Genomic DNA, 27,904 nt, shown 5'->3' on the forward strand with positions numbered 1-27,904 from the left:
TTTTTTATTTAGTATCATTCAAATGACTGCATTTCATTAAAAATTCGAAAATTAATACAATTACTACATATTTTTTAAAACCCATTTTCGGTTTTCAGGCAAGTGCATCCAGAAAAAAACTGTGAGAAAATATCCTCCCCGTCACATCCCTACTTAATGTACTAAAATAACTTAGAAGAAAATAAAATTAATAAAAACAACAGTAACTAATAAAAATTATGAACTCATTCAACTAAATTTGGGGTGTATCAGGGTTTCTACAAAAATATTAAGCACTACAACCGTGTTAAGTATTGAAAATAAAAATGAGCCATTGATTTCTGAAGGATCATGAGACACTGAAGACACTTGAGTAATGATGCTGAAAAGTCAGGTTTGCATTACAGGAATTTATTTAATTCTTTTAAACTGTAATATTATTTCATATTATTACTGGAGTTTACTTTTTTGGCCATCACCAGACCAAGCTCAATTTAAAATTGAACATTGGTCTGGGGAGTCTGATCTGTATTTTCTACTGCACAAGAGGTCTGATCAACGATCATTATTCAATGACTCTGTATGCAGTTGGATAGTCCTTCAACCAATCAGACCACAAGACAGAGTCCTGCATGGTTTCGGGTACCCGCCGCGGTTTTAAAGACGTGGCGCAGTGCTGTAATTACTTTGTATGACCTGGCAATAAATGTGTAGGCCTCTATAATGGTATATGCTAAACTGATTTTATTTCGGGTGCGGGTCGGGTGTCGGTTCTATTTTAAGCGGGTCGGGTGCAAATTTTAATTAGTGATCCATGTCAGAAAACGGGTCGGATGCGGTTTAAAGCACCGTGGGTACGGGTTGGTGCGGATTTACAAAATCGGACCCGTGCAGGACTCTGCCACAAGAGGCGTGATCAACAGGCAACGATCCATCGTTTCTCTATCTGTCCTCGTGTTAAACCCACCAATAGTATGCCAGGTGGATAAGCCAGTCTGTAATTGGTTCCCGCAAAAGTGTAACAGAAGCAGTAGAAATGAATGTACAGGTTTCCAGACATGAGTTGCAGGGCGAAATCAAATCAATCAGGGTTTACCCAGTCTAGGAGTTTACTGTATTTTTGATCAAATAAATGCAACCTTAGTAAGCATAAGAGCTTTCTTTTAACCCCAAACTTTTATATTATAGTGTAAAGGTCTGTTATAAATGATGTCTCTTAGAAAAAGTTTCTTCTCTAAACTGAACACAGGCAGATGTCCAGCCTGTGTCACGCCATCATTTATTGCAGAAAAAAAAACCTACATAATCTACTAAATCCAGTCTTGGGCCAAATGTCATCAAGTAATGAGAATCCATGAAGCTGTTTATTCTTGTTTGGCACTCGACCATCCCCGTTCTTCAGTGAAAAGACAGCAGAGGTTTAACCTTGGCTCAGCATGTGAATCAGTATGCAGATTACCTGGCCTGTAATTTAATACTAAAAGCTACACAAAACTGTATTCACAACCCATTTTACTTCAATAATGTGACATTATTTCTCTAAAAAACTATGTAGGGTGGGAGTTTGTCCTTCAGGAATTGTTTGGATTGTGAACAATGGCTGTTAAATATCAGAATGCAGAGGAATTTATCAGATTTATCAGAAACATTTTCTGTTTTAGCAAAAACGTGTACTTCTAATTTACCGAATAAGACTGGGATGCATGTATTAAAGGGATAGTTCACCCAAAAATAAAAATTCTGTCATTATTAACTTATCCTCACGTTGTTCCAAACCCGTAAGACTTTCGTTCATCTTCAGAACACTAATTGAGATCTTTTTAATGAAATCTGAGTGCATTGGCACTCTCCATTGGCAGCTATGAAACTTTCAAGCCCCAGAAAGGATTGTAAAGGCATCATTAAAGTAATCCATGTGAGTCCAGAGGTTTAAACTCAATTAAATGAAGAGACACAAGTGCTTTGTTTGCGCATAAAAGATAACTTAGCACTTTATTTATCAAAGTATTAATCTTGCAAGAGCATTCACAAGCACACACATGTTGTGTTGATACGAGAGCAAACATTGTTAGATGAATGCACGTCGGAGATATAAGGCCCTATTTTAACGATCTAAGAGCATGGTCTGAAGCACATGGCACAGGTGTACTTATGCTGTGCCTGAATCCACTTTTGCTAGTTTAACGATGAGAAAATCGGTTGCCGCCTGGTGCATGGTCCAAAAAAGTTGTCCCTATTCTCTTAATTAGTAATGGCTGTGTTTTGGGCATAACGTTCAATAAACCAATCAGAGTTTCATCTCCCTTTCCATTTAAAAGTCAGGTGCACTTGAACCATGGCCGGCTTGCTTTTTATATGGCTGAATTTGTTAGCAGAAAGATTAAACGATTCTATAGAGAAGAATCCTTTTATTTTTAAAATTTAAAAAAGCATTTGTGCGCTGATGCCCTGTCTGTGTAATAATCAGTCTACACACATACACCCACCTATAGGCACATTTACACAAAACACACTGCGCTATTGACTTTGGACAGGGGTGTATTCACAAAATATTTTATCTTACCACTACGAGTTCTCCAAAATGGCAGTAAAAGTTCTTAGTTACAAGTTTTTTCTTAAAACATATTAACAAAGCTACTGAGAGCAACTTTTACTAAGGAACAGAGAGAAGTCTTCAGCTCAGAGGCGGGGTTGACCTTGTTGCTATGAATGATGTCATCCTGCTTGCTAACTATGACCACAGTGATTGGCTGATAGGGGAGGGATCTCTGTCAGTGATTTAATCATAGAAATATTTTGTTAAACCAGGTTTCATGTTGCTATTATCAAATAAAATGTTTAAAATAAGAATCTTGTTATATTGAAATAAAGATTTCTCGTTTCGATTTTTCGTCTAAAAACGCTCTGCGTCCACACTATCATTTTCAATCGTTTTCCAAAAAATGTTCATCTACACTGAAACATCTGAAAACTTTCATCCCCGTACTGCGCATGAGCAAATCCACGACGCTTCGACTTGCTTCATTTCCGCTACTCGTTTATTTACTCTTTAAATTTTGCGGCAATGTTGAGAAAAAGAGTTTTTTAACAGTATGTACAAACTGACATTAATATTTAACAAGGCTGTCAAAACAGAAAGCATACGAAACAACTGCTGTACAATGTCGTTCACCATCTTGGCTGAATTGGTCATATGACTGCATCACATGGCTAAAAATGCGTAATCATATTAAAAAGCCTCCGTTTCTTACAGTCCACACTACGGCGCGAAGACGACGTTTTCAAATGTATCTGCTTCGGAGAGCGTTTTCAAAACGATACGTTTTCATTGACTTAAAACGCTGTCTCAGTGTGGACGGAAGGCCAAAGCGGAGAGAAAAATATATGTTTTCAAATGAAAACGTATTAGTGTGGACATGGCCCAAGTGTCCCTAGTTAAACTAGTATATGTTATGTCAGCTAATTGTCAGACTCTGACATGTCTGCAATACGGGGCAGAACTCTGGGTTTGGGCTAAATTCAGAGCTCGGAGCCTTCGATCGCTTTGGTCAGCACGTCAAATATGCTTATATTGTTTTACTTTATTTAGTCATTTGTAAGTTGAACTCATAAAAACCAATACCACCGGATATCTGACAGTATTTTAATTTTTTTTATTAAAAGATACTTTAAATATCACTATTTTCTCAGTGTTGTATAGTGTCTTGAGCAGATTGCGGCAACAGCCATCAGGATTTTCGTGTGTGATTTGGTTAGTGACTTAGTGACTCTTGACTACTCCTAGTGTTTCATTGATTTAGGAGGTAGTTTTAGCGCTAAAATTCTTTGTGAAATACTCTTAGAGCAAAAATGTAGGAGTCCTAAAATTAGGACTGACACGCCCGTTATTTTTAAGAGTTTCTCCCAAATTGGTAATTTAGGAGCTACTTTTAGCCTTAAGCAGGGCTGGACTGGGGCTAAAATTCGGCTCTGGCATACCCAGCACATCCGGCCCATGAGTTCCCCGTGAATGTTTTTGCTGGGGTTGGGGCCTTAAATTGGAGTATATAAATAAAACTAGGACAAGGACAAATAATGATAGATATTATCGAATTTGCTGCAAATTCAGATAAACTTAATATTGCTTCTTCTTTTTTTACACAGCAATGCCCTTGGCAGTGAAGCACTGATGATTTTAAGCTAGGATGCAGTAAAGTAAATTTACTTCTTTTAAATGCTCTCATAATTTACTCACTCTCGTGTCATTCCAAACCTGTATGACTTCTGTGAAACACAAAATAAGATGTTTTGAAGAATGTTGGCAACCAAGCCATTTTGGTTAGACTACCATTTGAATATTGTATGAACAAAAAAACAGACTCAAATTATTTTATTTTATGCTACACAGAAATAAATTCATTTAGGTTTGGAATGACATTAGGGTGAGTAAACGATCACATTTTTGGGTTGAACAATCATATTTTTCTAGAGTTAACACATCATTTAAGTAAGACACTGATATCTATCTTTTATGAGGCTATTAAATTTCATTAAATCTATTAAAAAAAGTTAATACAACTTTTAAAGAGGAAAAAAAAGCTTTGTCCTTAATTCATGGGATCCAGACTTTAAAGCTGTTTTATAGACTGTAGTTTAACTGTAGGCCAGTTTCATTTACAGGGAGTGCAGAATTATTAGGCAAATGAGTATTTTGACCACATCATCCTCGTTATGCATGTTGTCTTACTCCAAGCTGTATAGGCTGGAAAGCCTACTACCAATTAAGCATATTAGGTGATGTGCATCTCTGTAATGAGAAGGGGTGTGGTCTAATGACATCAACACCCTATATCAGGTGTGCATAATTATTAGGCAACTTCCTTTCCTTTGGCAAAATGGGTCAAAAGAAGGACTTGACAGGCTCATAAAAGTCAAAAATAGTGAGATATATTGCAGAGGGATGCAGCAGTCTTAAAATAGCCAAGCTTCTGAAGCGTGATCATCGAACAATCAAGCGTTTCATTCAAAATAGTCAACAGGGTCGCAAGAAGCGTGTGGAAAAACCAAGGCGCAAAATAACTGCCCGTGAACTGAGAAAAGTCAAGTGTGCAGCTGCCAAGATGCCACTTGCCACCAGTTTGGCCATATTTCAGAGCTGCAACATCACTGGAGTGCCCAAAAGCACAAGGTGTGCAATACTTAGAGACATGGCCAAGGTAAGAAAGGCAGAAAGTCGACCACCACTGAACAAGACACACAAGCTGAAACGTCAAGACTGGGCCAAGAAATATCTCAAGACTGATTTTTCTAAGGTTTTATGGACTGATGAAATGAGAGTGAGTCTTGATGGGCCAGATGGATGGGCCCGTGGCTGGATTGGTAAAGGGCAGAGAGCTCCAGTCCGACTCAGACGCCAGCAAGGTGGAGGTGGAGTACTGGTTTGGGCTGGTATCATCAAAGATGAGCTTGTGGGGCCTTTTCGGGTTGAGGATGGAGTCAAGCTCAACTCCCAGTCCTACTGCCAGTTTCTGGAAGACACCTTCTTCAAGCAGTGGTACAGGAAGAAGTCTGCATCCTTCAAGAAAAACATGATTTTCATGCAGGACAATGCTCCATCACACGCGTCCAAGTCCTCCACAGCGTGGCTGGCAAGAAAGGGTATAAAAGAAGAAAATCTAATGATATGGCCTCCTTGTTCACCTGATCTGGACCCCATTGAGAACCTGTTGTCCATCATCAAATGTGCGATTTACAAGGAGGGAAAACAGTACACCTCTCTGAACAGTGTCTGGGAGGCTGTGGTTGCTGCTGCACACAATGTTGATGGTGAACAGATCAAAACACTGACAGAGTCCATGGATGGCAGGCTTTTGAGTGTCCTTGCAAAGAAAGGTGGCTATATTGGTCACTGATTTGTTTTTGTTTGGTTTTTGAATGTCAGAAATGTATATTTGTGAATGTTGAGATGTTATATTGGTTTCACTGGTAAAAATAAATAATTGAAATGGGTATACATTTGTTTTTTGTTAAGTTGCCTAATAATTATGCACAGTAATAGTCACTTGCACACACAGATATCCCCCTAAAATAGCTAAAACTAAAAACTAAAACTTCCAAAAATATTCAGCTTTGATATTAATGAGTTTTTTGTGTTCATTGAGAACATGGTTGTTGTTCAATAATAAAATTGATCCTCAAAAATACAACTTGCCTAATAATTCTGCACTCCCTGTAAATGTAAGATCAAGGTAGTTATTATATGGCTATATGGTTTCTAAAACTATATAAAACATATATAATAAACTATTATATTTGTAAGTTAAAAAAAATGTAAACACCTGTAGAAAATACAAAAACAGCCTCTATAAAAGTGATTTATATTCTGCAATATTAATTTAAGTAATATAGCGACATTTTTAATAAATGTTTCTTCCAAAACACCATATTTCTTCGCTGTTAGTAGCTGCAAGGTAAATTGTAGTTCTGCTAAAGTGAAACGTTTGTGTGCATTGCCGTTTTCCACTTTACCTCGTCATGAATACATGCTCGCGGCTGTTTTCAGCTGATTCAACACAGAACCTGTAATGTTCCCATATCACACGATTGTATAAAACAAAATTCAGAGTCAAAGTGCCGTATAGAGCAGCATTTAAACGCAGCGTACGTTCGTCAGCGGCTGCGCTGTGTGGATATTCACCTTTGCAGTTCCATGCGCTCAAATACTAATGAATAAATAAATAAATAGAAAAAGCGCCAAATATGGAGGGGAGGTCTCTCTCGCTTCGGCTTGTCAATTCAGAAGACAAACCAATGGGCCGCTGTCGCTGCATGTTGTCAGTGGCAAAAAATTTTTTTTATTTTTTTTAAACACTACCGGCCCCAAAGTGCGTCGGCCCACTGGGCAAATGCCCGATATGCCAGATTACCAGTCCAGCCCTGGCCTTAAGATGTTTTGTGAATACGGCCCCAGGTTTTTGTTGGTCAATGACACAGTCGTTTTCATTTGCCTTAAAATAGCAACGTGCAAACAATGCGCCCGAACACACCTCGTTTTCACCATGACTGGACTGTGAACAATTCAGCAATGCAGCCTTTTGAAACTGCATTGATTTGAACCTTCAACCTGTTGGTTCCAATTGAAAATCATCTGGAGAAAATGGAAACGTTTTCCTCAAAAACTAATTTATTTTCGACTAAAGAAAGAAAGAAATGAACATATTGGATGAGATGGGGCTGAGTAAGATATCTGTATATTTTAACTTTTAAGTGATCTAATTCTTTAAATAATTTTTGGGTGAACTACCGCTTTAAGAAAATAAATCAGGTCTATTTGATTTCCCATTCTAGGTAACACTAGAACTGAGATATATTAACATACTAAATAGTCTTCAAACCTCTTTAAAAATAGGCATTAAACAATGAGACCTATTAGTTTTTAAGGCAATTAATGGTGCTGCTAAAGACAGGACATGTTGGCGGAAGACAAATGATGTACCTGGTTCCAGCTACAGCTCCATCGTTTTTCCCTAACGGCTCGTCCAGCTCAACTCCACACCACTCGCCCTTGGCAAAGTCAGTCTCCCCCACATAACGCACTACTCCTGTCTTAGTGCCGCCAACCTGAGGAGAGAACAGAGGAGATTCAGTGGGGGCACACAGAGCCAACATGGACACAAATTAAAGGGATAGTTCATCCAAAAAAGAAAGTTCTGTCATCATTTATTCACCCTCAAGCTGCTCCAAACATGTATGAAGTTACTTCTTCTTCTAAACACAAAATAAGATATTTAAAACAATGTCAGTAATCAAAAAGTTGATAGGCATTGGGCGGAAGTCAAAGGGGCCCAACAATTGTTTGGTTATCCATATTCTTCAAAACATATTTTGTGTTCAGGTTTGGAACAACTTGAGGGTGAGTAAATGATGACAGAATTGTTAGAGTATAGACGGTTTCAACGGCAGCAACATAAACAAACGTTACTGCGCATGCGCGCTTTTGCGGCCCAAACTTAACTTCCGGTAGACGTCAATAATGACAGAGGCTGCGCTATCTTTCTTATGTGTTATCATCTTTAATTATAATTGTGCAACATTATCTTAATGTATATGTTTATGTTGTTTCAGCATGTTTATTATAAATAATCTCCCATTTCTGTCTTCAATATAGAGTGGGGGAAACTCCCCCACCTTTCAATTATGCAATGCATCTGAATAACATGTTTCTTGGTTTCATAATAAGATTAATGTTGGGAAACTTAAACTTGTAGATAAAGTACCCTATCTGCATCACACAAATCCCGTGCTCTACCACTGATAGAGGATAAAGCGCAAGTTTTATACACTCCGTGATAAAGGCCTTTTACATACCTAATTTAATATTTTGCGGTAAACATAATTCTGATCAGTTCTCCAGATGGCGACCTGGAGAGAGACCACTTGATATGAATAAATGTAAACGCACTGTCCTGATCCGACTGATGAGCCTATCTGCTTGATGTTAACGCCAAGTGTAAACGCAGCCAGAATATTTTACCTACAGTAGATTATTTATGATAAAAAGCTAAATAAATAACAAGTAAATCACATTAGAAATACAGTCTAAATTACATTAGACACCGATCTCATTTGCAGTTAGGATATTAATGAAGCATTCAAGGCTTTTTGGTGAGTCACACACACTGTTTTTGTGCTGCTGTCATATGTTCTTTGTTTAACTGTTAATATTTATATCATGTTATCCAAGAATGTACGTCAAAAATGTGTTTCTACTGAGTAGTGCTCCATACTATCAACTAGCCAAACCGATAAACAAACACAGACCGGAAGTTAACTTCGGGTTAGGCACGTAACAATGACAACGCGCGTGCGTTCAATGAAACCGTCTATAACAAAACAGGGTTGGAAATGTGGCCCCTTGAAATGTCACACACACACACACACACACACACACACACACACACACACACACACACACACACACACACACACACACACACACACACACACACACACACACACACACACACACACACACACACACACACACACACACACACACACACACACACACAACTTAAAAATATTGATCAGTCAGTGTATTCTAATAGATTAGTAAACTCTGCTCTGAGATGTAACTGGGAATGACTGTTGGGGCTGGTTTAACTGGCCTACATTCATCAACCCAGCACTGGCGAAAAAAGGAGGTCACAGACTATTCATTAGTGATGGCACAACTATACATAAAGCATATTGTATCCTTCAGTAACAAGAAAGTGTATATCACACATTTTGTGTGCTTCAAAAGCATTCTTTCATATTAATGTAAAAATAATTTCTCTCTCTCAAACTGTACACACGCAATCACAGTGACCACCACAATGAAGAAGATGAGACCTACTATTAGAAAAGGGTCTGGTTCCAAGCAGGTCACATTCATAACGTTACTCCTTTAAGGAACATACGCTGAATTAGACTCTCAAAGTCTCATTGTTTCATAGGTACAATCTGAGATTTGCGAATGCTCTCTGTAATCACCCCCAGGACAAACAAACAACAAGCACATTGTTAAATTATTTCACTCATTTCAGTCATTATTATATATGACTGGGATATTTAAGAGTGGATGTGAGATGAACCCTTTTCTAAATTTAGGTAAATAGATAAAAATCATGGATTAATATTACAACAGTATCTCCAAATCCATTAATAAACTATAAACTATTAAATTATCATAAAGAAGAATTCAAATGGGCCTAGTACAGAACCTTGAGGCACATTTCTTCAAAGGGTTCTATTTTACAGTTCCTTATCATCCAGTCTACTAAAAGTATTTCTAGCGATGCTTAGTCATATGACACAGCAAAACAGAACAAAAAAAGCAGCAAACCATTCATCCATCCCAATTCAAAATCCTAGAGCCATTACATAATGACTGCTGGATATAAAGGAGCGGATAAAACTAAGAATTTATCAAAGTCAGGAATAAAAAGCACAAATTGCTTTAGAAACAAACTAAAACAGTGGACCATAAATGCATAAACACATGCATGTGTGCCCTACAGTTGTGTCTACATTAACATTTTAATCTGTCTCTACTTAAATGGAAAAGCCAAAACTGTCAGTTTGCGGAAAACCCTAGTCTCTGCTCAGACAGAACGCCCCACGTTCCGCCCACAGTCTGTTCACGGACTGCCTGATGCATATTGCAGACTAGAAGTACAAGTGTTGTACAAAATTCAGCAGTTCCAATATGATTGGCTGGCATCTACACACCACTGGAGGTCAGATTATCATTTCACCTGGAAACAAAAGTTCTTCATACATTTTCAGCCATGTTTTAAGTGCTGTTTGTACAACTGTTTGGAGAGACTACTATTCCATTACTTAAGCGTTTCCCTCCCACACTTCATTCTTTATTGTTGTTTGATGGATTTCAAAATCTACCCCTAAATGGCACGTTAAAACCAAAATTAACTGTTGGTTGTTTTACATTTTGGTCATTCAGTCTCGTCTTGTCTAAGTGGGCGGTACTTGGCCACACAACAAGCTGCAGTGTGGATCGGGTTATTCCACAGCGTGTGCCAAAAATCATAAGCCCTAGCTCTGTAAAAAAAAATTGAATGTGCACTTGTAGTGTACTACAAATCTTAAAACTATATTTAAAAAAAAAAGATAATATAATATTGATGAAATAAAAGGCAACTTAAGTGTACTTAAACTGAGCAATCTTCAGTACATTTTTTTAAAAGTTGTAACAATCACAAATTAAAAGTGTTATTTTAAAGTACATTTAAATCATTGTTTTAATCATCTTTAATTGTGCTTTAAAATACACTTCCAACATCCTAAAGACCTTGATTATAATTTTAACTGTAGTGTTTTACTCAATATTACATTAAACTTAATATATTTTAAATGTATAATCAGTACAAATTACTGCTGTCAAAATTAGCATGATAACGCATGTGATTCATTTAAATTTAATGTGCTAAAAATATTCAAAGAAATGAATGCAGCATCCATTTTTCTGTCATCCTTTGGCTAGCATTACATTATATGATCACGCTCATTAATGCAAATGCTTTAATAGACCACAACAAAGGTAACAGTACATTTTAGCTTTAATAAGGATTATCTATATCTAATTTTTTATTTATGCAGTGCAGACTGTTTGACAAATTTATTTAATTTCTGCACAAGGCCACAGGTAAATAGGTCATTATAATAGGTTTATATGAAGATATAGCTTTCAGTTATACTGTAATGCTGAATGTCTATCATTAAATGTAAAAAAAAAAAAAAAAAACTGTAATCAGGATTAATTTTTGCAATGAATTAGTCAATTGATTGATAGCACCATTACAAATATATATTTAAATACAAAAAAATACAAGTTCAATATTGTATATTTTAGGTAATCATGAACACGTGGCAGTACAGGTGGCAGTAAACTTTAACCATATTTCAAAAACAATAGAAGTTTTCATGAAATTACATAAAGTTATACTCAAGTCCTACTTAAGTGGCTCAAAAACACTCTAGAGCCTCTTTCACACTGCGATTCCGGCAAATACACGGATAATGCGACCCGGCATTTGCTCCCGGGCCACTAGATTTGGTCCATTCTCACTGCCAGCGAAATACCATAATATGTGCGCTTTCACACACCACCTGTAACGGTCCCGGATCGAGTTGACACGTGACATCCGGATGTGACGTATAATGGCGAGCGATCTCCGCTTCAGCGAGGATAGTAAGGAGCTCCGTGGTCTAGACTTGTGTCCAGTTTGCGCACATTTCTGCTTGTTTAATTTTAGTTTCTTTTGTATACGAACACTCTCTGCGTTTAAAACACTGACTAGCTCTTCTGGCACTGCAGGGTTGTATTATTGAAAAAACAAGCTCTAGGAGTCCCACGATAACTACGTACACGTTGCGGCATTAGTTTTGGCATTTGTTCACACAGCGCTCGTCCCGGGTCGAACCCCGCAAAGTGACTAGGTCCCCGACCCGGGTTCAATTCGGTAATCAATTCCGGGACGTGGTTGCTTTCACACAGAAGGCGACCCGGCAATGTTCCGGGAATATCAAGGGTCTGACGTGCAGTGTGAAAGGGGCTTAATTAATCTAAGCTAATTTAATTTAATATTTAAACTATAACACTACATTCACTGTAAATATAGCATGTGGGAAAGCGTACAAAAATATTACATTCAAGTATTATTTCCGTAAAAAGTACTCTAGTTAAAACTAAATGAAAAAACTATGCTAAAACTATGCTTAAAACTATGCTAAAATCCCTATACCTACATGAGAGCCCAACAAATGCATCCACATCTGCATTTGTTCATGTGAAAAGCAGAAATCCTTTTTTTCCTGCAGTCAGTTTGTGGGACATCATCATTCTTCTAAAATACACAGATCACATGGCATCAACAAAACTTGAGAAAATAAGTAGAGCCGTTTACGTTTTCACAGTTTCATCAAGTGGTGTTTTGAGCACCGTGAGACATTCTGCTCCTGAGACATCTGCGGCTTGGCATTAGAAAGGAGAGCATCCGGAAGAGAATATATATTCAGACAGACACATCACATTCTCCCGCCAGTGAGCGAGTCTGTGTTTGTGCAACTGACGTGGCAGATGAGCCACAGTACGCTTGAGCGTGGATAAGGTGATAACACAAACATTCCTGAGGGAACGTTCCAGATGTGCAATATTTACTTTACCATGTCATCTCACTGCTGTTTTTCACATAGGAACAGTTGACGTATCAAACCAAAACAGCAGCAATTTATGAGGGTAAAAACATATGTCAGATACATGTTTGGCAAAAGCTTTTAAGTCACTTAAAACAATACGCCTTTGAGCAGCTATTGTCTAATAGACCTTCTGGGTGTTAGAAGAACTAGGAACTCAGCAGAATACACAAGCACAGCACAGAGATGAGCGGTGAGGAGTGGAGAAAGCTGACTCAGAAAGTCTCCCCTCTCAACTCACAACACTGCAGATCCACGATCAGTCAGCATAAGCTTCAATTTGGCAGAGATCCACCTTACAGTTCTTTTGATGGACTGTCTGACCTGACTAAGACACATTCAGAAGTCTGCTCAATAACACCAGCGTGAAGAATCCCTCAACATCATTCGACAAATATAACGCTGTATGACTGTTAATGTACTACTGAAATAAAAATCAAATTTTTATACCATACCTCATACCTCTTTTTTTGTCCAAAAAGGACATGTTCCAGGTTTAAAGGCTACTAACCTTAGAAGGGATGTAGGAGAGATAGCAACTTAACAAACGTGTTGATGCGAGTCAACTCTTTCCTTTCAAGAGTTTTATTTTTTAATTTGTTACGCATTAAGGGACATATTTACTAAAAGCTTGCGCCAGCGCAAACTTTCTTTTGGCATAAAAAAAAAGACAATATATACCAAAGACACACAGTGAAAATTATTTTTGCAGCTGACCTTTTGCATATGCATTTGTAGAAGTTTCCCTTTCAGATGCAAAATATATTATGGGAGACGAGTATTTAAATTAATCACATAAGGATATTTACTAAGGTTTGCGCTATTGGTATTTGTGCCATTATTTACCGCCCCAAAAAACGATGTCTTAAACCAGATGCTTGATGGTGCTCTTTTGTGCTGTAGATTGTGTTGGTCTTTATGGAAATTAGCCGGCTGTGTCTGTGTTTTCATTTGCATGTCGTCAGTAGATCACACGCAGACCTTTCCACTCTCATCAATGTTTTTATGGGATTGCGCTCACGCTAATTTGTCCTGTTTAGTAAATAGTAGGCAGGGAGTAGGTGGTATTTTGTGACTGTTCGTCCGAGCATTTAAAACTACAAAAGAGATCCAGTTAAATGTATGCGTGTGTAAGTGGCTTTTTAAAAAATAGCGGGTGCAGGTGTATTGCGTGTGTTGCGCCAATTAGCATTCACTTGCGTCATTGGTAGTTCCTTTTGTGATGGGCTATGCTGCCTTCACGTGCTATTGGAAATTTGATCATTCCGACTTCTGAAGTCATGATTACGAGATCATTGCATTCAAGTTTCAAAATGGGAGGGTGTTCATGCCCAATTTTTACCAATTCCGAGAGCATGTGAAGGCAGCATTAGACCCTACTGCTCTGAAGTAGGAGCTAAATTAGTTCCCATTAAAGGAGTTCTTAAAACTAAAATCGTTCCTTGTTCCTGCGGTGCAAACACGCAAAAATCCGGGTATTTCACTAACTTCACCTAATAGTTCCAGGTACTATGAAAAGGTTCCTCCGGTGCAAAAGCTCCTATGCATATAAGTAGATGAGATTAATTTTTAATACATTTCAACTTGAAGGCATTTTTCTGCGGTTATTATCTAGAGGGACTAAAAAATGCTTTAGCTTCACATAAGACATTGTCTAGACCAAACAGATGCTATCTACCAGGAAAAGTGCTTCCTGTATGAATAAAAACAAGTGCTCACTAGTAAGTTAAACACTATTGCAGATACAGAATTCTGAATAAGTGCAGATAAAAAGGATAATTATTGAATTGTTTTTATTGCTGAAAGTTGAGCATTTTGAGAGCACCATTTGGTGTGGACTGGGACATGTTTAGCCCTGCTGGATCTACAAAGTGAAAGTGCTACAAGGTAATGTGAAGGTGGTCGGTTGAGTCCTGGTCTGGCTTACATAGTGCTGATACATGAGCATCGTTTTCACACATGTGCATTTGGAAGTCTTGGGAGAGCAAACAATGGAAAAGCACTGTCTTTGAGAGGTCCTTCACGCATTAAAGCACAGTCATGGTAATAAGATACCAGTCGTAGTGGGAAACAACAGGGAACTGACATCTATCTAAAGCAGTTCAGTTATATTGTACACTGTGACTCAACTTAACAGATACGAGTGTGTTAAATCTATATTTCACACAACATACCACATTTTTTGTGCACAGTTCTACAGGTTTATCCAGCAGGATTTGAAGTTTGAGCTCAACAACACTAATATACTAGATTAAATGTATCCTATGTTCTGTCAACATCATCTGTAGCTGCTTGAATTCCACTCAATAACTTCGACTTCGCTTAGCTCAACAAAAAGGCAGTTACACTAAATTAGCCCCAGTGGAAAGTAATAATTTATGCAAAAAAATTAAACGGAGATAAATCATTTTCACACAATAAACATTGTCAAATTTAAATCGGTTTTAATAAAAAGCAGCCTCTGGGAGATTAAAAGTGTGACACTGATGTCTATCTGTGTCTAAGTGGGAATCCTCCCTGATGTATTCATCACTGAACAAACCAATCAGGTGTCAGTCGGAATTGAAGCAGGCAGACAAGTAGATGGCTGAGATCAATGGTTGATGGTTTATGGAGCAGTAATCCCATCTGATTAAGAATATTGACTGCCTGAAAAGCTTTTGGACTGTGCTATACTAAATGGAAAGCAATTTGACCCATAGCCAATCATCTGTATACTCAAGCAGACAGCTATTGGGCAGCATCTGTTACTTAACATGAGGAATCTAACACAAGGAAAGCCACATATCAGTCTTTCACAGCCAGATCGGAACAATAGAGCGCTTTATACATGACATTTAGGGACAGACAAATCTGAATTTGATAATACCATACTTAAATGCACCAGCAAGCAAATAAAAATGGTTAAAAAACATTGCATTGGACTGTAGCTGTGATCGCAAAGGTCTGTACAGAAAACACATCACCAGGATGGAGCATTTTAATAGCCACAGCAGTCCAGTAGTCAGTCTAATAGTATACAATTTTGAAAATCATGATTTATTTAATATTTTAAACAGAGGTTTTCCCCAATAAAAGGGATTCCGTCAGATTCTACATAAATTGCAAGATTTGCATGGAAGTCATTTACAGGCATCAACATCCATGTCATTGGTTCCATGAGGCTGGATCGAACCAATATTTGCAAGACAGACAACAAAAATGCAACCCACACAGGAAACAAGATTTATCCTATGGCAGTACATTATGCATCAGCAGATTCAGCACACAATTTGAACGTTTTCACATTAAAACTCACTGGAATGGAAACAGTCAGTGGACCAATGGAAGGAAAGATGACTGAATTTGTTTGTGGTGTATGTACTAAATGAATGCCAGGATCTTTAAGGGCATTTTCACACCTATAGATTTAAAAAAAAAACACAAAAAAAACAATGGAAACAGGTACTTAATTTGTTACAATGTTGCATTGAGTTCAGTTTGCTTTCACAAGGCAACATTTCAAAGCGTACCAAAATGTGTCTAAGTCACATGGGAGTACAAGTGTCCTCTTATTGGTCAGTTTCCATCATCCATTAAGATGATTAAGATGACTATACTATCATAATTAAAGGGGTCCTAATATGCTTTGTTACATTTTCAGCTTCCTTTAGTCTGTATTGTTGCTGTCTGAGCATGAAAAAGGTCGTCAAAGTTACAAAGTCACTCTAAAGGGAGTTATTCTCTATGTCAGTGTGCACTGTTTCTGAACTCCCTGAAGCACATTGATTGTATAGTCTAGGTTTCTTCCGGAAACAAATACATCACCATCTGACATTTCTGAAACACGCTTAAAGCAGTTGACCAATCACAACAACACACTGGTCAAGCAAACAAACCAATGCAATGTTGCGATGACTTTACCAATTGATGATGGCCATTTTATTTAGAAGGTGGGACTTCTTCTAAATAGTACTTCTAGAGTACGGTCACATTAACAATATTGCAATTAATTTTTGTGGGGGAAAAAAAGATCCTATTAATTATTACCAATAGTGTAGCAATGTTTAAATCACAGCTGACACAGAAGTCCCTTTTTAAATCAATCAGCTTTCTGGTTATCAAGGTGAATTCACCCGACCAACTTGAACACAAGCAAAAATCTGCTTGTGGAACCAGTTTACCCTAAAAAAAACTCCAAAGAGCACACAGATAACCCAAACCCTAAATGAATAGTCTTTAATTATACTAACTGAAAAACTTCCAACACTCACAAGCACTCGATCTCCGACCTTGAGGTCCTTCTCTCCCCCTTTCTTCACAGATCCACTGTCAGACATGTTGGATCCTGATTCGTTGCCGGTTTTGACGGAGCTGTTGAGCATGCCTTCTCTGAGCGGCATGACTACACGCTGACCGGATGCCCCCGCGCCACCCTGCAGCTGTGCGTTCTGCTGCTCATCACCCCCATCCCCGACGGGTTGCCGCATGAGCTTGGAAGGCCTGGTGAAGATACCCTGCAAAGGCTGGCACTCAAAGTAACGCACTCCATTGACAGAGCCGTCATTTTTTCCAACCAGATCATTCAGCACCACTCCAGCCCACTGTCCCGGGGAAAACTGGGTCTCTCCAAGATAGGCGATGACTCCTGGCTTGACTCCATTGACCCAGACACGTTCACCGACCACAAAGTCCCCGGCCACCTCGTCCCCCACCTCAGAGGCCTTGGAGCTGGATTTGTCTGAGGCGTTGCTGCTGGGGGTGGGAGGCATCTGCTTGTAGGGGCAGCCTGTGGATAACAGAAAAAATTAGGAATTTTCTACATTCAATAAAGCTGAGCTTCAAATCAACATAATCAGTAGCCACGTTTACATGCACACTTTTTTGTCATTCTGATTAAAATAATTCCGATTGAAAGATTTAGTGGACTGTTTACATGAGACGTTATCTAAACCGACCTGGGGTTTACATGTGCTGACCTTCAATCGCAATCACCACAGAGCAGTTTTTCTGCCGCATCAGAAATGTCGACGCTGTCCTCTCCAGCAGCTGGAATGTGTTCACGGATGCCAAAGCAACTCTCAACGGCCAGCAGGACTTATACGGTTTTATAAACGCAATGTATTTGTTGTAAAGTGTTAATCATCGCAGAAAAAAATTATTCTTCTGTCAGGCACAGTTGAAGTAAAAAGTGCCTGCACAAACGCTGTCAAGATGAGAGGATGTAGCCAGGCTATGTCTGTGTCATTATGCCAACATTATCTTCATAACTTCTTACGAATTAAAAAGTTTACCCCTCAGAAAAATCTACTTTTCTCTCAACATTATAGCCTGCGTGTGAGCGTGGCGCGTTCAGTGGTGAAGGCGCGCGCTGTGTATCACGTCATATAAAGACGCACACTGAAAAGTAATCGGGTCAGGTCATTTACATGGTTACATTTTTCGTTTGATCGGTTCATGAAAAGGTTTATCCCACCCCTCTCAAAACGATTACAATTTCATTCGGTTAGGACATTTTTATTCCGATTGAGGTGTTTATATGGAGCCTTTTCATTCGGATTGGACTTTTAAACCGATTACAGTGCTCCATGTAAACGCACCTAGTTACGCTCCCTTTCAGTTACCAAAGACATGCCTTTGACTTTGTTAGTTAATTTTACTCATTTCACTAATGGACTTACAATGGAGGTCTATGTGGTGAGGCCTTCTGGAGGGTTCTTTAATGCTTAAACTTGAAGTATTTCTATTCTTTCTACCATACAAAAAATAAATAAATAAATTTGGGCTTATTTTGAGATTGAAGCGGTCTAAAAACCATTCTAGATGCTGGACTGTTGCTGTAGGTGGATGAACTTCTACTTGCGATACCAAGGTAACTACTGTGGGTGGAGTTTGGGCCATATAAACAGTACATTTCTTGCCTTCTTGTGTATTATGTTTCTGTATCTCCAGTTCATTTGATATATTACTGTAACAGTGTATAATTTAATGTTTATTCTTGTGAAACTGCTTGCCCCATAGGCTTCCTTTGTAAAAGCATTAGGCTAGACATAATTTACACACAAGATAGCAACACAGTGATGTGTTAGTTGTGTCCCTACCAGACATTTCAATTAGCTTTTCTAGAAAGCATTCCTGATGTACACTACAGCTCAAAAGTTTGAGGTTGGTAAAATATGTTTATGCTTTTGAAAGGAGTCTCCAATTCTCCCTAAAGCTGCATTCATTTGATAAAACATACAGTAAAAGTAATAATGTGAAATATTACAATTTAAAATAAATCTTTTCTGTAATTTGAAAATGTTTTTTATTCCTGTGACTGCAAAGCTGAATGTTAAACATCATTGCTCCAGTCTTCAGTGGCACACAATCCTTCAGATATAAAATGCTGATTTGGTGCTCAAGAAACATTTATTATTATCAATTTTAACAATTTCCAACATTGATTTCAATTCTTTCAGTGAAAAATGGGATATTTTGTAGCACTGTCACAGCACTTTTTTGTAAGGGACCTCAAAGATTTCAAACCCTGTGATACAATATTCAGTGAAAATCTTAAAAGCTATTATAAAAAAAATCTAAAAACACTTTAGTATGGGGAACACATTCACTATTAACTATGACTTTTGCCTCAATAAAATCCTAATTACTGCTTGCTTGTTAATAGTTAGTAAGGTAGTGGTATGTATGGGTAGGATTACGGGATGTGGAATATGGCCATGCAGAATAAAGCATTAATATTGTGCTTTATAAGTACTAAGCCAATATCCTAGTAATATGAATGCTAATAAGCAACTAGTTCAAAGCAAGAACTGAACCCTAAAATAAAGTGTCAGCAAAAACGTAAACTTTAATGTCAACATGATTCACATTTCACAATGCATTTACTTCTGTAATGTGACTTTTCAGAAGGAACAAGGATGTTTATTTGGGAAAGTATAAGTGTAAACATCCATTTTGAGAATTTACAGTGTTGTCAGTATTTCACAACATATGTTGTCAACACTTGTTACACAGCTTGTTTAATTTATAGCATCAAATGAGAGCTTGCATTATTTCGCTCATGTCTGGATGTCACTGCAGACTTCATGCAAGGCTGAGCAGCACTCTAATTTATGAACGAATCTGGGTCAGTGGGATTTGCAGTGAAATAGTTTATGAACCTGGATGCCTTGCACATGTGCTGCTTTTGACACATGTCACTAACCCAATTCCTGCTTAAAGAATATAGTGATGATGTGTGAGCCACGGCTCATTTACCATGTGTTCAGTCAGTCTTTTATACCTCAGTGTATGTGTGTGGGGTGGTATTGGTGATGGGGGAAGGGGATAATGGGCGCTTTTGTCTCAATTGCTGCACCATGTTCTTTGACATTAACATGGTGGGTAAAGAACTCTGATTTTAATAATATTCTATAATTTTCTGTAAAAATATTCTGTAAAAAAATATTCAGGACTCCTTATCATTCAAAAAACATCCTGGTTTAATCTGCTATTATTTAGAAATGGCAAATAACAATACTGGGCTGGTTTTCCTCCTAATAGGTGACAGACTGTCTACTTGGATCATTTTGGACGTTATTCAAATATAATTGAGGTCAGTAGTTTACCACACAGTGGCAGATGTGTAAACTTCAGCTGTAATGGAAATATATAAACAAATGTTCTCTTTGGCAAAAAAACAGGCTAGAATACAAAAACTAGTGGTCAGTGGCAGCTCAAATATACTTGCTTAATGCATAATAACAAACTTCATTGGTTCTTCAAGCATGTTTGATCTTACATTTACCATAACTGATGTGCTCTATTTGTGCTGATGATCTTTATTATTCTGTGAATAAAAGCTTGAATTCAATCTGTTCGTCAAATATAGTGGGTGTCACTTCAGAAGTTTTGATTCAAATGGATTACTTTTATTGTCTTTGTAAAGTTTTTCTAGTGGAATGGACTTTTAATTGAGGAACAAATCTCTGACGTTTCATTCGAAATTTTATTTTAAAATTAAGTTTGTGTCATGGCGGGGGTCAGGCAAAACGAGGATAAGAAAGGATCTAATTGAGGTACTATTATAATAAACAAAACAAAGAAGATAATTTGAGGGTGCATTCACACTTGTAGTTCGGTTCGTTTGGTTAGTTTGGTCCGGACCAAAAAACAAAAACAAACATAATAGTCCTGGTCCGCTTAGCGTTCACACGGGCATTTTTAACAGCGAACCTAAAGTTACTGAACCAAAGGCATAGGGAGACGGTCACAACCTGATTGGTCGGTTTATATGACGTAGGAGCTCGTTTACCGAACATGCAAAACAATGCTGTGTGCGGATTACACGCGCGGGCATTTTATGCGTGTACATATGGCATTATTTTTTACCAGAGAACTCATGAAGAGCTCATGAAATGTTCAAAACAACGCTGTGTGCCGGATTAAACGCGATCATTTTATGCGTGTACATGTGGCATTATTTTTACCCGCTGAGAACTCATGAAGAGCTCATAAAATGTTCAAAACATTCAAAACAGCAGCAGGATTTCCTCCGTTGTGCAAAAGAGACGGCCGTTCTGTCGTCTGTACTAATAATGGGCAACACAGGAACTTTGATGAGAAGAGCCAGGTATGCTTTTTGTGTGTTTTTTCTAGCATTTTCGAAACATGCTCGTCAGACCAAATATTGATGAGGCTCTTCCTCGTTGCTCTACGTTTGCCCTCTAATGTTAAAGTTACTCATTTTGGATAACGTACACCGATCTTTCCGCGTCGTCAAATCAGCTGCATTATGCGTGGCATCTTGTGACATTATACGTCCGGTTTTTGGTCCGTTTACATGTCTTTGGTCCGTGTTGCGTTCATATATCAATCGAACCGCACCAGAGATCGTTTGGAAGCGGACCGAGACCCATCTTTTTAGCGGCCTCGGTCCGCTGGTTTGGTGCGCACCAGGGTTCGGATGGCAGCGTTCACATATGTTCAAATGAACCGCACTAACCGAGCAACCGCACCAGGGTTCGTTTTAATCGAACCAAACATGACAAGTGTGAACGCACCCTAAGAATCCACAAAGATGATCATGGGAGCAAAACAAGTGACACTATTAACAACTCAACGCAAACTAATGATGAAAACAAGGAGCAGGCCTATACCATGTAAGCGGTTTAGCTGGCTAGCCAAATATATTTAAGCTTAGTTTGCGCCAATTCTGGGTTTTAGGTACCATTAAAGTGGTTTGGCTTTTCTTGTTGTTGTTTTTTGTGTGTGTTCATCGCCATAGTAACTTGCGCTCCATGGCTAACCTGCTCCAGAGCAGGTTATGTTCTGGATAAGAGATCTTAAACTGAAACCAATCAGCTGTGAGCACACACCTCTGATGCAATAAAGTCACTCCCCCTTTTTCTACTCCAAATTAAAAGGTCACGACATAGCATATGGTTTTTAAAGACTAAAGCGTCTGGCTTTTAACAATGCTTATTTATAATAATAATAATTTTGAATGATTTAGATATCGTTTACATTATTATTATACCCTTTATCAATTACACATTTATCATTTTAGTAAATCAATCATTAATAGGCACTTTGTTAAAATTTATATAAATAGCCTATATAAAGTCATACAAATAAGCTTTAAAATCAATAAATAAGCTTTTTATGAGCTTAAATGTTCAATTCTCTCTAAGAAATAAAAAATAAACTAACTTCATAACTTTTACTTGCATTGATGTACAATATTTTTTCTTCAAGTTGTCCTCTTTCATAGACAGCTCTTCTTGCTGTGTAAATTTGTTTAAATTCTTAATATTTTTCAATCATGTAATATTCTGCAGAAGACAGAAAAGAATCTCAGTTCCACTGATCCACAGCATGTGATTGGCTGTTCACTGCTGATGTCACAGCTAAACTCCTGAACTAAGGATCAAAGCCTGAGTTGACACATAAAACTGATGATCAGCATCATGGTACCAACAAAGTCTGGATAGATCTCGAGACTAATCCTATTACCCCGAGTTTGTTTAACTACCATCATGGTACAGGCCCCAGGTGTGTGTTAATCATTGAAACAATGAGTAACCATAACAACCAACAAAAACATACTTAGCAACAAGGTTATTTTCGTAAACGAAAACTGAAACAAAGACTAAAACTATTGGTCAAAAAACATTTTCGTAAACTGAAATAAAATTAAAAAATCTGAATAAATAAAAAACTAAAACTAAACGAAACTAACTACTCTTACTAAAAAACTAACTGAAATAAAATAATAATTAGCAAAAATAAATATTCGTTTTCGTTAATAATAAGCTCTCTTTAATGTGGCGGAAAATCTGACTGTGGCGGTTGAGGGAGTGTCTGTATTGTGCTACTGCTCGTGAAGTGATCTGAGGAGGAGATTAACCGCTGTCCTGTGACGGACGCGTGCAGACAGGCAACACATCGTTAAACGGCAGTTCACAAAGAATCAATGCGTCTGTGGCAGTGAAATGGGAAATAACACAAGGTAATGAGATGCACGTTGAACTTCTTTTAACTTTAGCTCACTGTTTTAGAATGCCGTTTCTTACGCGACGAGAGACGCAGGCGCAAAAGTCAGCAACTATAGCAAGTACTAGCCTACTGTGCGTTTGAGATTTTATGTTTGCATAATATTGACAGGCTCAAAGGTGTTATCATAATCATTTACATTATATTATATTATTATCTGTGTGGTGGAGACATTTCCCCACAAAGTAGGGAATACCAGGATACACACACACACACACACGTTTGTTTCACTATATAAGTGAGGACATTGCATAGACTTCCATTGATTTTATATCAGGTTAATGATATTTTATATCCCCTAACCCAACCCCTATCCCTAAACCTACCCATCCCAAGAACGTGCAAAACAATAGATTTAAATAAAAACATGTTTTGGCCGATTTATATGCCTTTTTAACTAGTGAGGACCAGTCAAATGTCCTTATTAGTCAGTTATCATAATATTTTACTAGATAAGTGAAGACATTGGCCCCCTTTACAATTATAGCACAACACACACACACACACACACACACACACACACACACACACACACACACACACGCGCGCGCGCGCGCGCACACACACACACACAGAGCACAACAAAGTAGGGATGCACCGAATATTCGGCAACCGAAATTATTCGGCCGAAAATAGCCAAAAAAAGCACTTTCGGCATTCGGCCGAATAAGTAAAAAGGCCGAATAATTTTGGCCGAACAATGACGTTTTTAATGACGCGATCAAAAAGTAACCCACGTAGAGTGAGAGCTGCGTGCTTTATGCAGCAAACATGTCAGCAGTGTGGAAGCACTGTTTAGTGCTGAAATTTAGTGCTCATGTCATCGATGAGAAGAGGAACCGACTTTCATGTGAGAAAGCAGAGAAGCTACTTTTCATAAAGAAGAACCTGCTACTTTTCCTGAAGAAGTAGGCTAAGTAGGCTTATGTCTAAGACAGTTATTTATTTGTTGTGGGTTCATCCACATTTTTTGCACTATTCAATGCACATTAGTTGTTGTAGACATACAGAGTTACATTCTTTCAGCATTCAGTTATAGGCCTAACATAGGCTATTCAAGAAGGGGGGCTTCTAAGATGGCCAAATAAAAATATATTTTTTATTTTACTAATTATTTATTTTAAGTTATGTTGTGCTTAGTTTGTATAATATCTGCTGGAATGTTAAAAAAAAATCAGTGTTAAATAAATATTTTGAAATTGTATTTTTGTTATTTGATTTATTTCTCTGAAAAGCAACACAAAATAGTAAAAAGCAAATTTTTACTATTTAATTATTGTAATGGTAAAAAAAAATTGCCAAATAAATGGAAAAAATGCGAAACACCGCGTTCGGTATTCGGCCTTCGGTCTTCGGCCAAGCATTTCATTATTATTCGGTTTCGGCTTCGGCCAAGAATTTCATTTCGGTGCATCCCTACAACAAAGTGTGTGTCGGCTGTATTCAGATTACTTTAGGTGTGTTCTTACACTGCTAGCCTACATTGTACTACTGAAGAAATTAAAATAAGCTTTTAATTGTTTAACAATATTTCATCTTTGTTATGAATGAGTTTGTCTGGAATTTATAATTTTTACTTTTATATTTTACTTTGCATTTATTTTGTTCTTTAAGATGGCTAATACTCAGAGGATCTGTCAAAAATATCAAATATAATTTTTTAATATCAAAATATAATTTATTTCTTTTTTAATCTCCAGATCGTTGTTTGTATAGGTCATAGTTTGACTCAAGCTTTTTTGCTCAAAGGTGAAGACCCAACTTTATGCATGTTTTGTAAGACCTTCCTGGGTTTAAACAATAATGCTTGTTAAATTAGCAGCCAATGGCGGGTACTTTTTCAAAGTGGAGGGTGACTTTGGTGTGTATACCAGCCACAGTGGTGGGTGAATTGTAAAGCATATTTTTACTGGTTACTACTTAAAACATTCATTGTAACGGATTGGACAGCTTTGTCAAAGAATGATAACAATAATGCACCTTTGTCGAGTGTGTCGAAAATGTCCCAATCAACCCAAATTCACCCCATACCATGCTAATGCACTTTCTTTTAAATTTGAATTCTGGAAAAAGCGGCTGGTAAAAAATATAAGTGGCTGGTAAAATTGGACATCCACCAGCCACTGTGGCTACTGGCTAGTGGGCAAAAAAAGTTAATTTCCCTCCCTGATCAAGTGATTTCACTTAAGGATGTTTAGTAAGATTAAACTCTAATCTGTGCAAACATTAAACTTTGCTGAAATTAAAAACCTTGATTTGGTCTCTACACTTCATTATGGTAACTCTGCTAAACTATAATTACTAAAACTAAAACTGAAACTAAATAAATAAAAACTAAATAGAAATGTATTTGCAAAATAAAAACTAAACTAAAACTAGCAAAACCATTTGTAAAACTAACTAAAACTAAACTGAAATTTGTAGCAAAATTGAAAACGATAATAAAATAAAAACTAATTTCAAAAAGCAAAACTATAATAACCTTGCTTAGCAACCATGACAACCAAGGAAACGATGAGAAACAAACTAACCCCGTGTCCCAATTCGCCTACTTATACTACAACCTAAAATTATGTACTGTGTTTTAGTGAAGAAAAAGTGCATACTTTTGAGTGTGTAGCAAAATAGTATAGATGCTTTGCGGCATACTACTACATCATCTATAATGGACTTTAACAGTCACTTTGTTAAGTGCATCCAGTCACAGTTTGAACTGCCCTGTCAATCATCGTCACAGTTAAAATCCCTCACATTCAGTTACATTTTCTACCGTATCAGAGAGAAATGTAGATAGTAGCACATTGACCTGCCAGTCATGGGTCTTTCATGCAGAGACTCTCCTTATGTGTTTGCAGTTTAAATATAATGATGCATTTAAAAGTTAAGGGCTAAGTGTATCATTACATAAGTTCACAGTGCTGCTGCAGGTGGAATATAATGTGGATAACACTGAATAAATATTTTTTGGTCAGGTTAAATACTGATAATTGATCACTCAAGCCCCTTCAAGGCAACCCCTAACCTGTGATTTTACAACCTTCAACCGGTGAAAGTGCACTGGAATGGCAGTCAAACCCACGACTCCCCACCCGTGAACTCGTACTAGATCGATGTACTCTGTAGTTCTGACGTCACATAGCCCGCAAAACAACAATGACAGCCCCTATGGATGCAGTGTTTATGGAAGTCGTACATTAAAAACCAACTTGTTTATTAAAATAAGGTATGCTCTTCAGTTATATATTAGCAAATGTTATGCATTATCAGTAGCTTTCTAGCCTTAGCTTGTTTCCAGTCCATTGAGTGCAAGAATAAATTAATGTCAAATACATAAAGAACAAAATAAAAGGTATAAGAGCTTATCTTGCCTTATGCACAGTTTTTTATCCTCTTTTTCCCTCAAATAAGCAAGGCGTAAGCACCTTTGGCGATGGAAATAATTGAGCATAAGCCCCGTATGGTTCGCCATGATTTGTTTACAACTCGCTACCACAATTCCTGGTGCTCAGGCAGTTTGGCATGATTTTGCCTGACTTTCTGCCTTTGGAATAGAGGGAAGGCACGTGACGTCACCGTTAGCTTGAGCGACTGCGGTTACGCCTCACTGAGTGGCAAAAAGACTGAGAGGCAGCATTGGTTTACAGCGTGAATGCAGCGAAAGCACACAAAAACCAGGCCAGGCTCCCGAGGAGGGTTAGGGGGAGGCTTGACCACGGATTCCATGGACATCGCTATTCCGAGCTTGAGACGGACTTCATAATAGCGTGTAATTTCTCACTCAAACCACAGCCAACTTGCTGCTTCTGCTTTTGGAGGGAAAAGCTGCCCATAACTGCTTGTCTAGGATAGGCTTGTCACGATAACAAATTTTGCTGGACGATAAATTGGCCAATAAATTATCGCGATAAACGATAATATTGTCGTTCTGAGACCAGTTTTATCTAAAATAATGATAATGGCATAAAAATACAGGTACACCTTTTCAAAGCTCAATAAACTTTAATTTCTAAAGAATAAGTCTGTTGTTGATAAAGTAATTATTAATAAAGTTTGTTTAAAAAAATGCATTTAAATAAGTACCAAAAACAATAAATAAAATGGATGAAAACTGCAACGGATGATTGTGTTTTAGGAGCATATTAGGGGCGGCACGGTTCACTAAACCCACGGTTCGGTTCATATCACGGTTTTAGGCTCACGGGTTTCCGTTCTGTACGTTTCTGGTTGTTGTTTTTTTCTTTTAATCCAGAAATGTACTTCAGCATGATATATTAATTATCCACAATTTAGGATACAGTATTAAAAAATTGTTATATCATAGCCTAATCATGCACAAACTGAACTTGACCATCTCTAAAGAAGGTGATATTTTGATACAGCGAGAGAAGACATTGACATTGACATGCTTTTCATTTATTTGGCAAAAAAAAGGAGAATGTGTATTCTGTATTGCTATCTCTACAGGAAGAGTTATGTGCCTTAAAGATTAAACTGAAGAATTAAGTTGCGTTTATCAAACTTCAGTGTAGTATTTGCACTCGTCAAATGATTACATTTCCAACGTGTTTTCGCCTCGGTGAGTAATGTAGCCAATCACAGACATGTTTGTAGATTTCTACAAAGCAGTTGGCCAATCACAAGTGTTGAACTTGGAATCCACTCCCCGCTTGAGTGT

The 27,904-nt window shown here is 37.7% G+C and overlaps 1 protein-coding gene across 3 annotated transcripts in view; it reads right to left on the reverse strand.

Annotated features, from left to right (window-relative positions):
- The window catches only part of clip2 (CAP-GLY domain containing linker protein 2), a 63,241-nt gene that overhangs the window by 21,629 nt on the left and 13,708 nt on the right, over positions 1 to 27,904 (reverse strand). For all 3 annotated transcript variants that reach the window (XM_067437789.1, XM_067437788.1, XM_067437790.1), the window contains exons 3-4: positions 16,968 to 17,482; positions 7,454 to 7,578 (exon numbers count right to left, since the gene is read on the reverse strand). In XM_067437789.1, the coding sequence (XP_067293890.1) occupies positions 7,454 to 7,578; positions 16,968 to 17,482 (640 nt within the window). The remainder of the gene's footprint in view (positions 1 to 7,453; positions 7,579 to 16,967; positions 17,483 to 27,904) is intronic.

This window comes from Pseudorasbora parva, chromosome 3 (assembly GCF_024679245.1).
Source record: "Pseudorasbora parva isolate DD20220531a chromosome 3, ASM2467924v1, whole genome shotgun sequence".
NCBI lineage: Eukaryota > Metazoa > Chordata > Actinopteri > Cypriniformes > Gobionidae > Pseudorasbora > Pseudorasbora parva.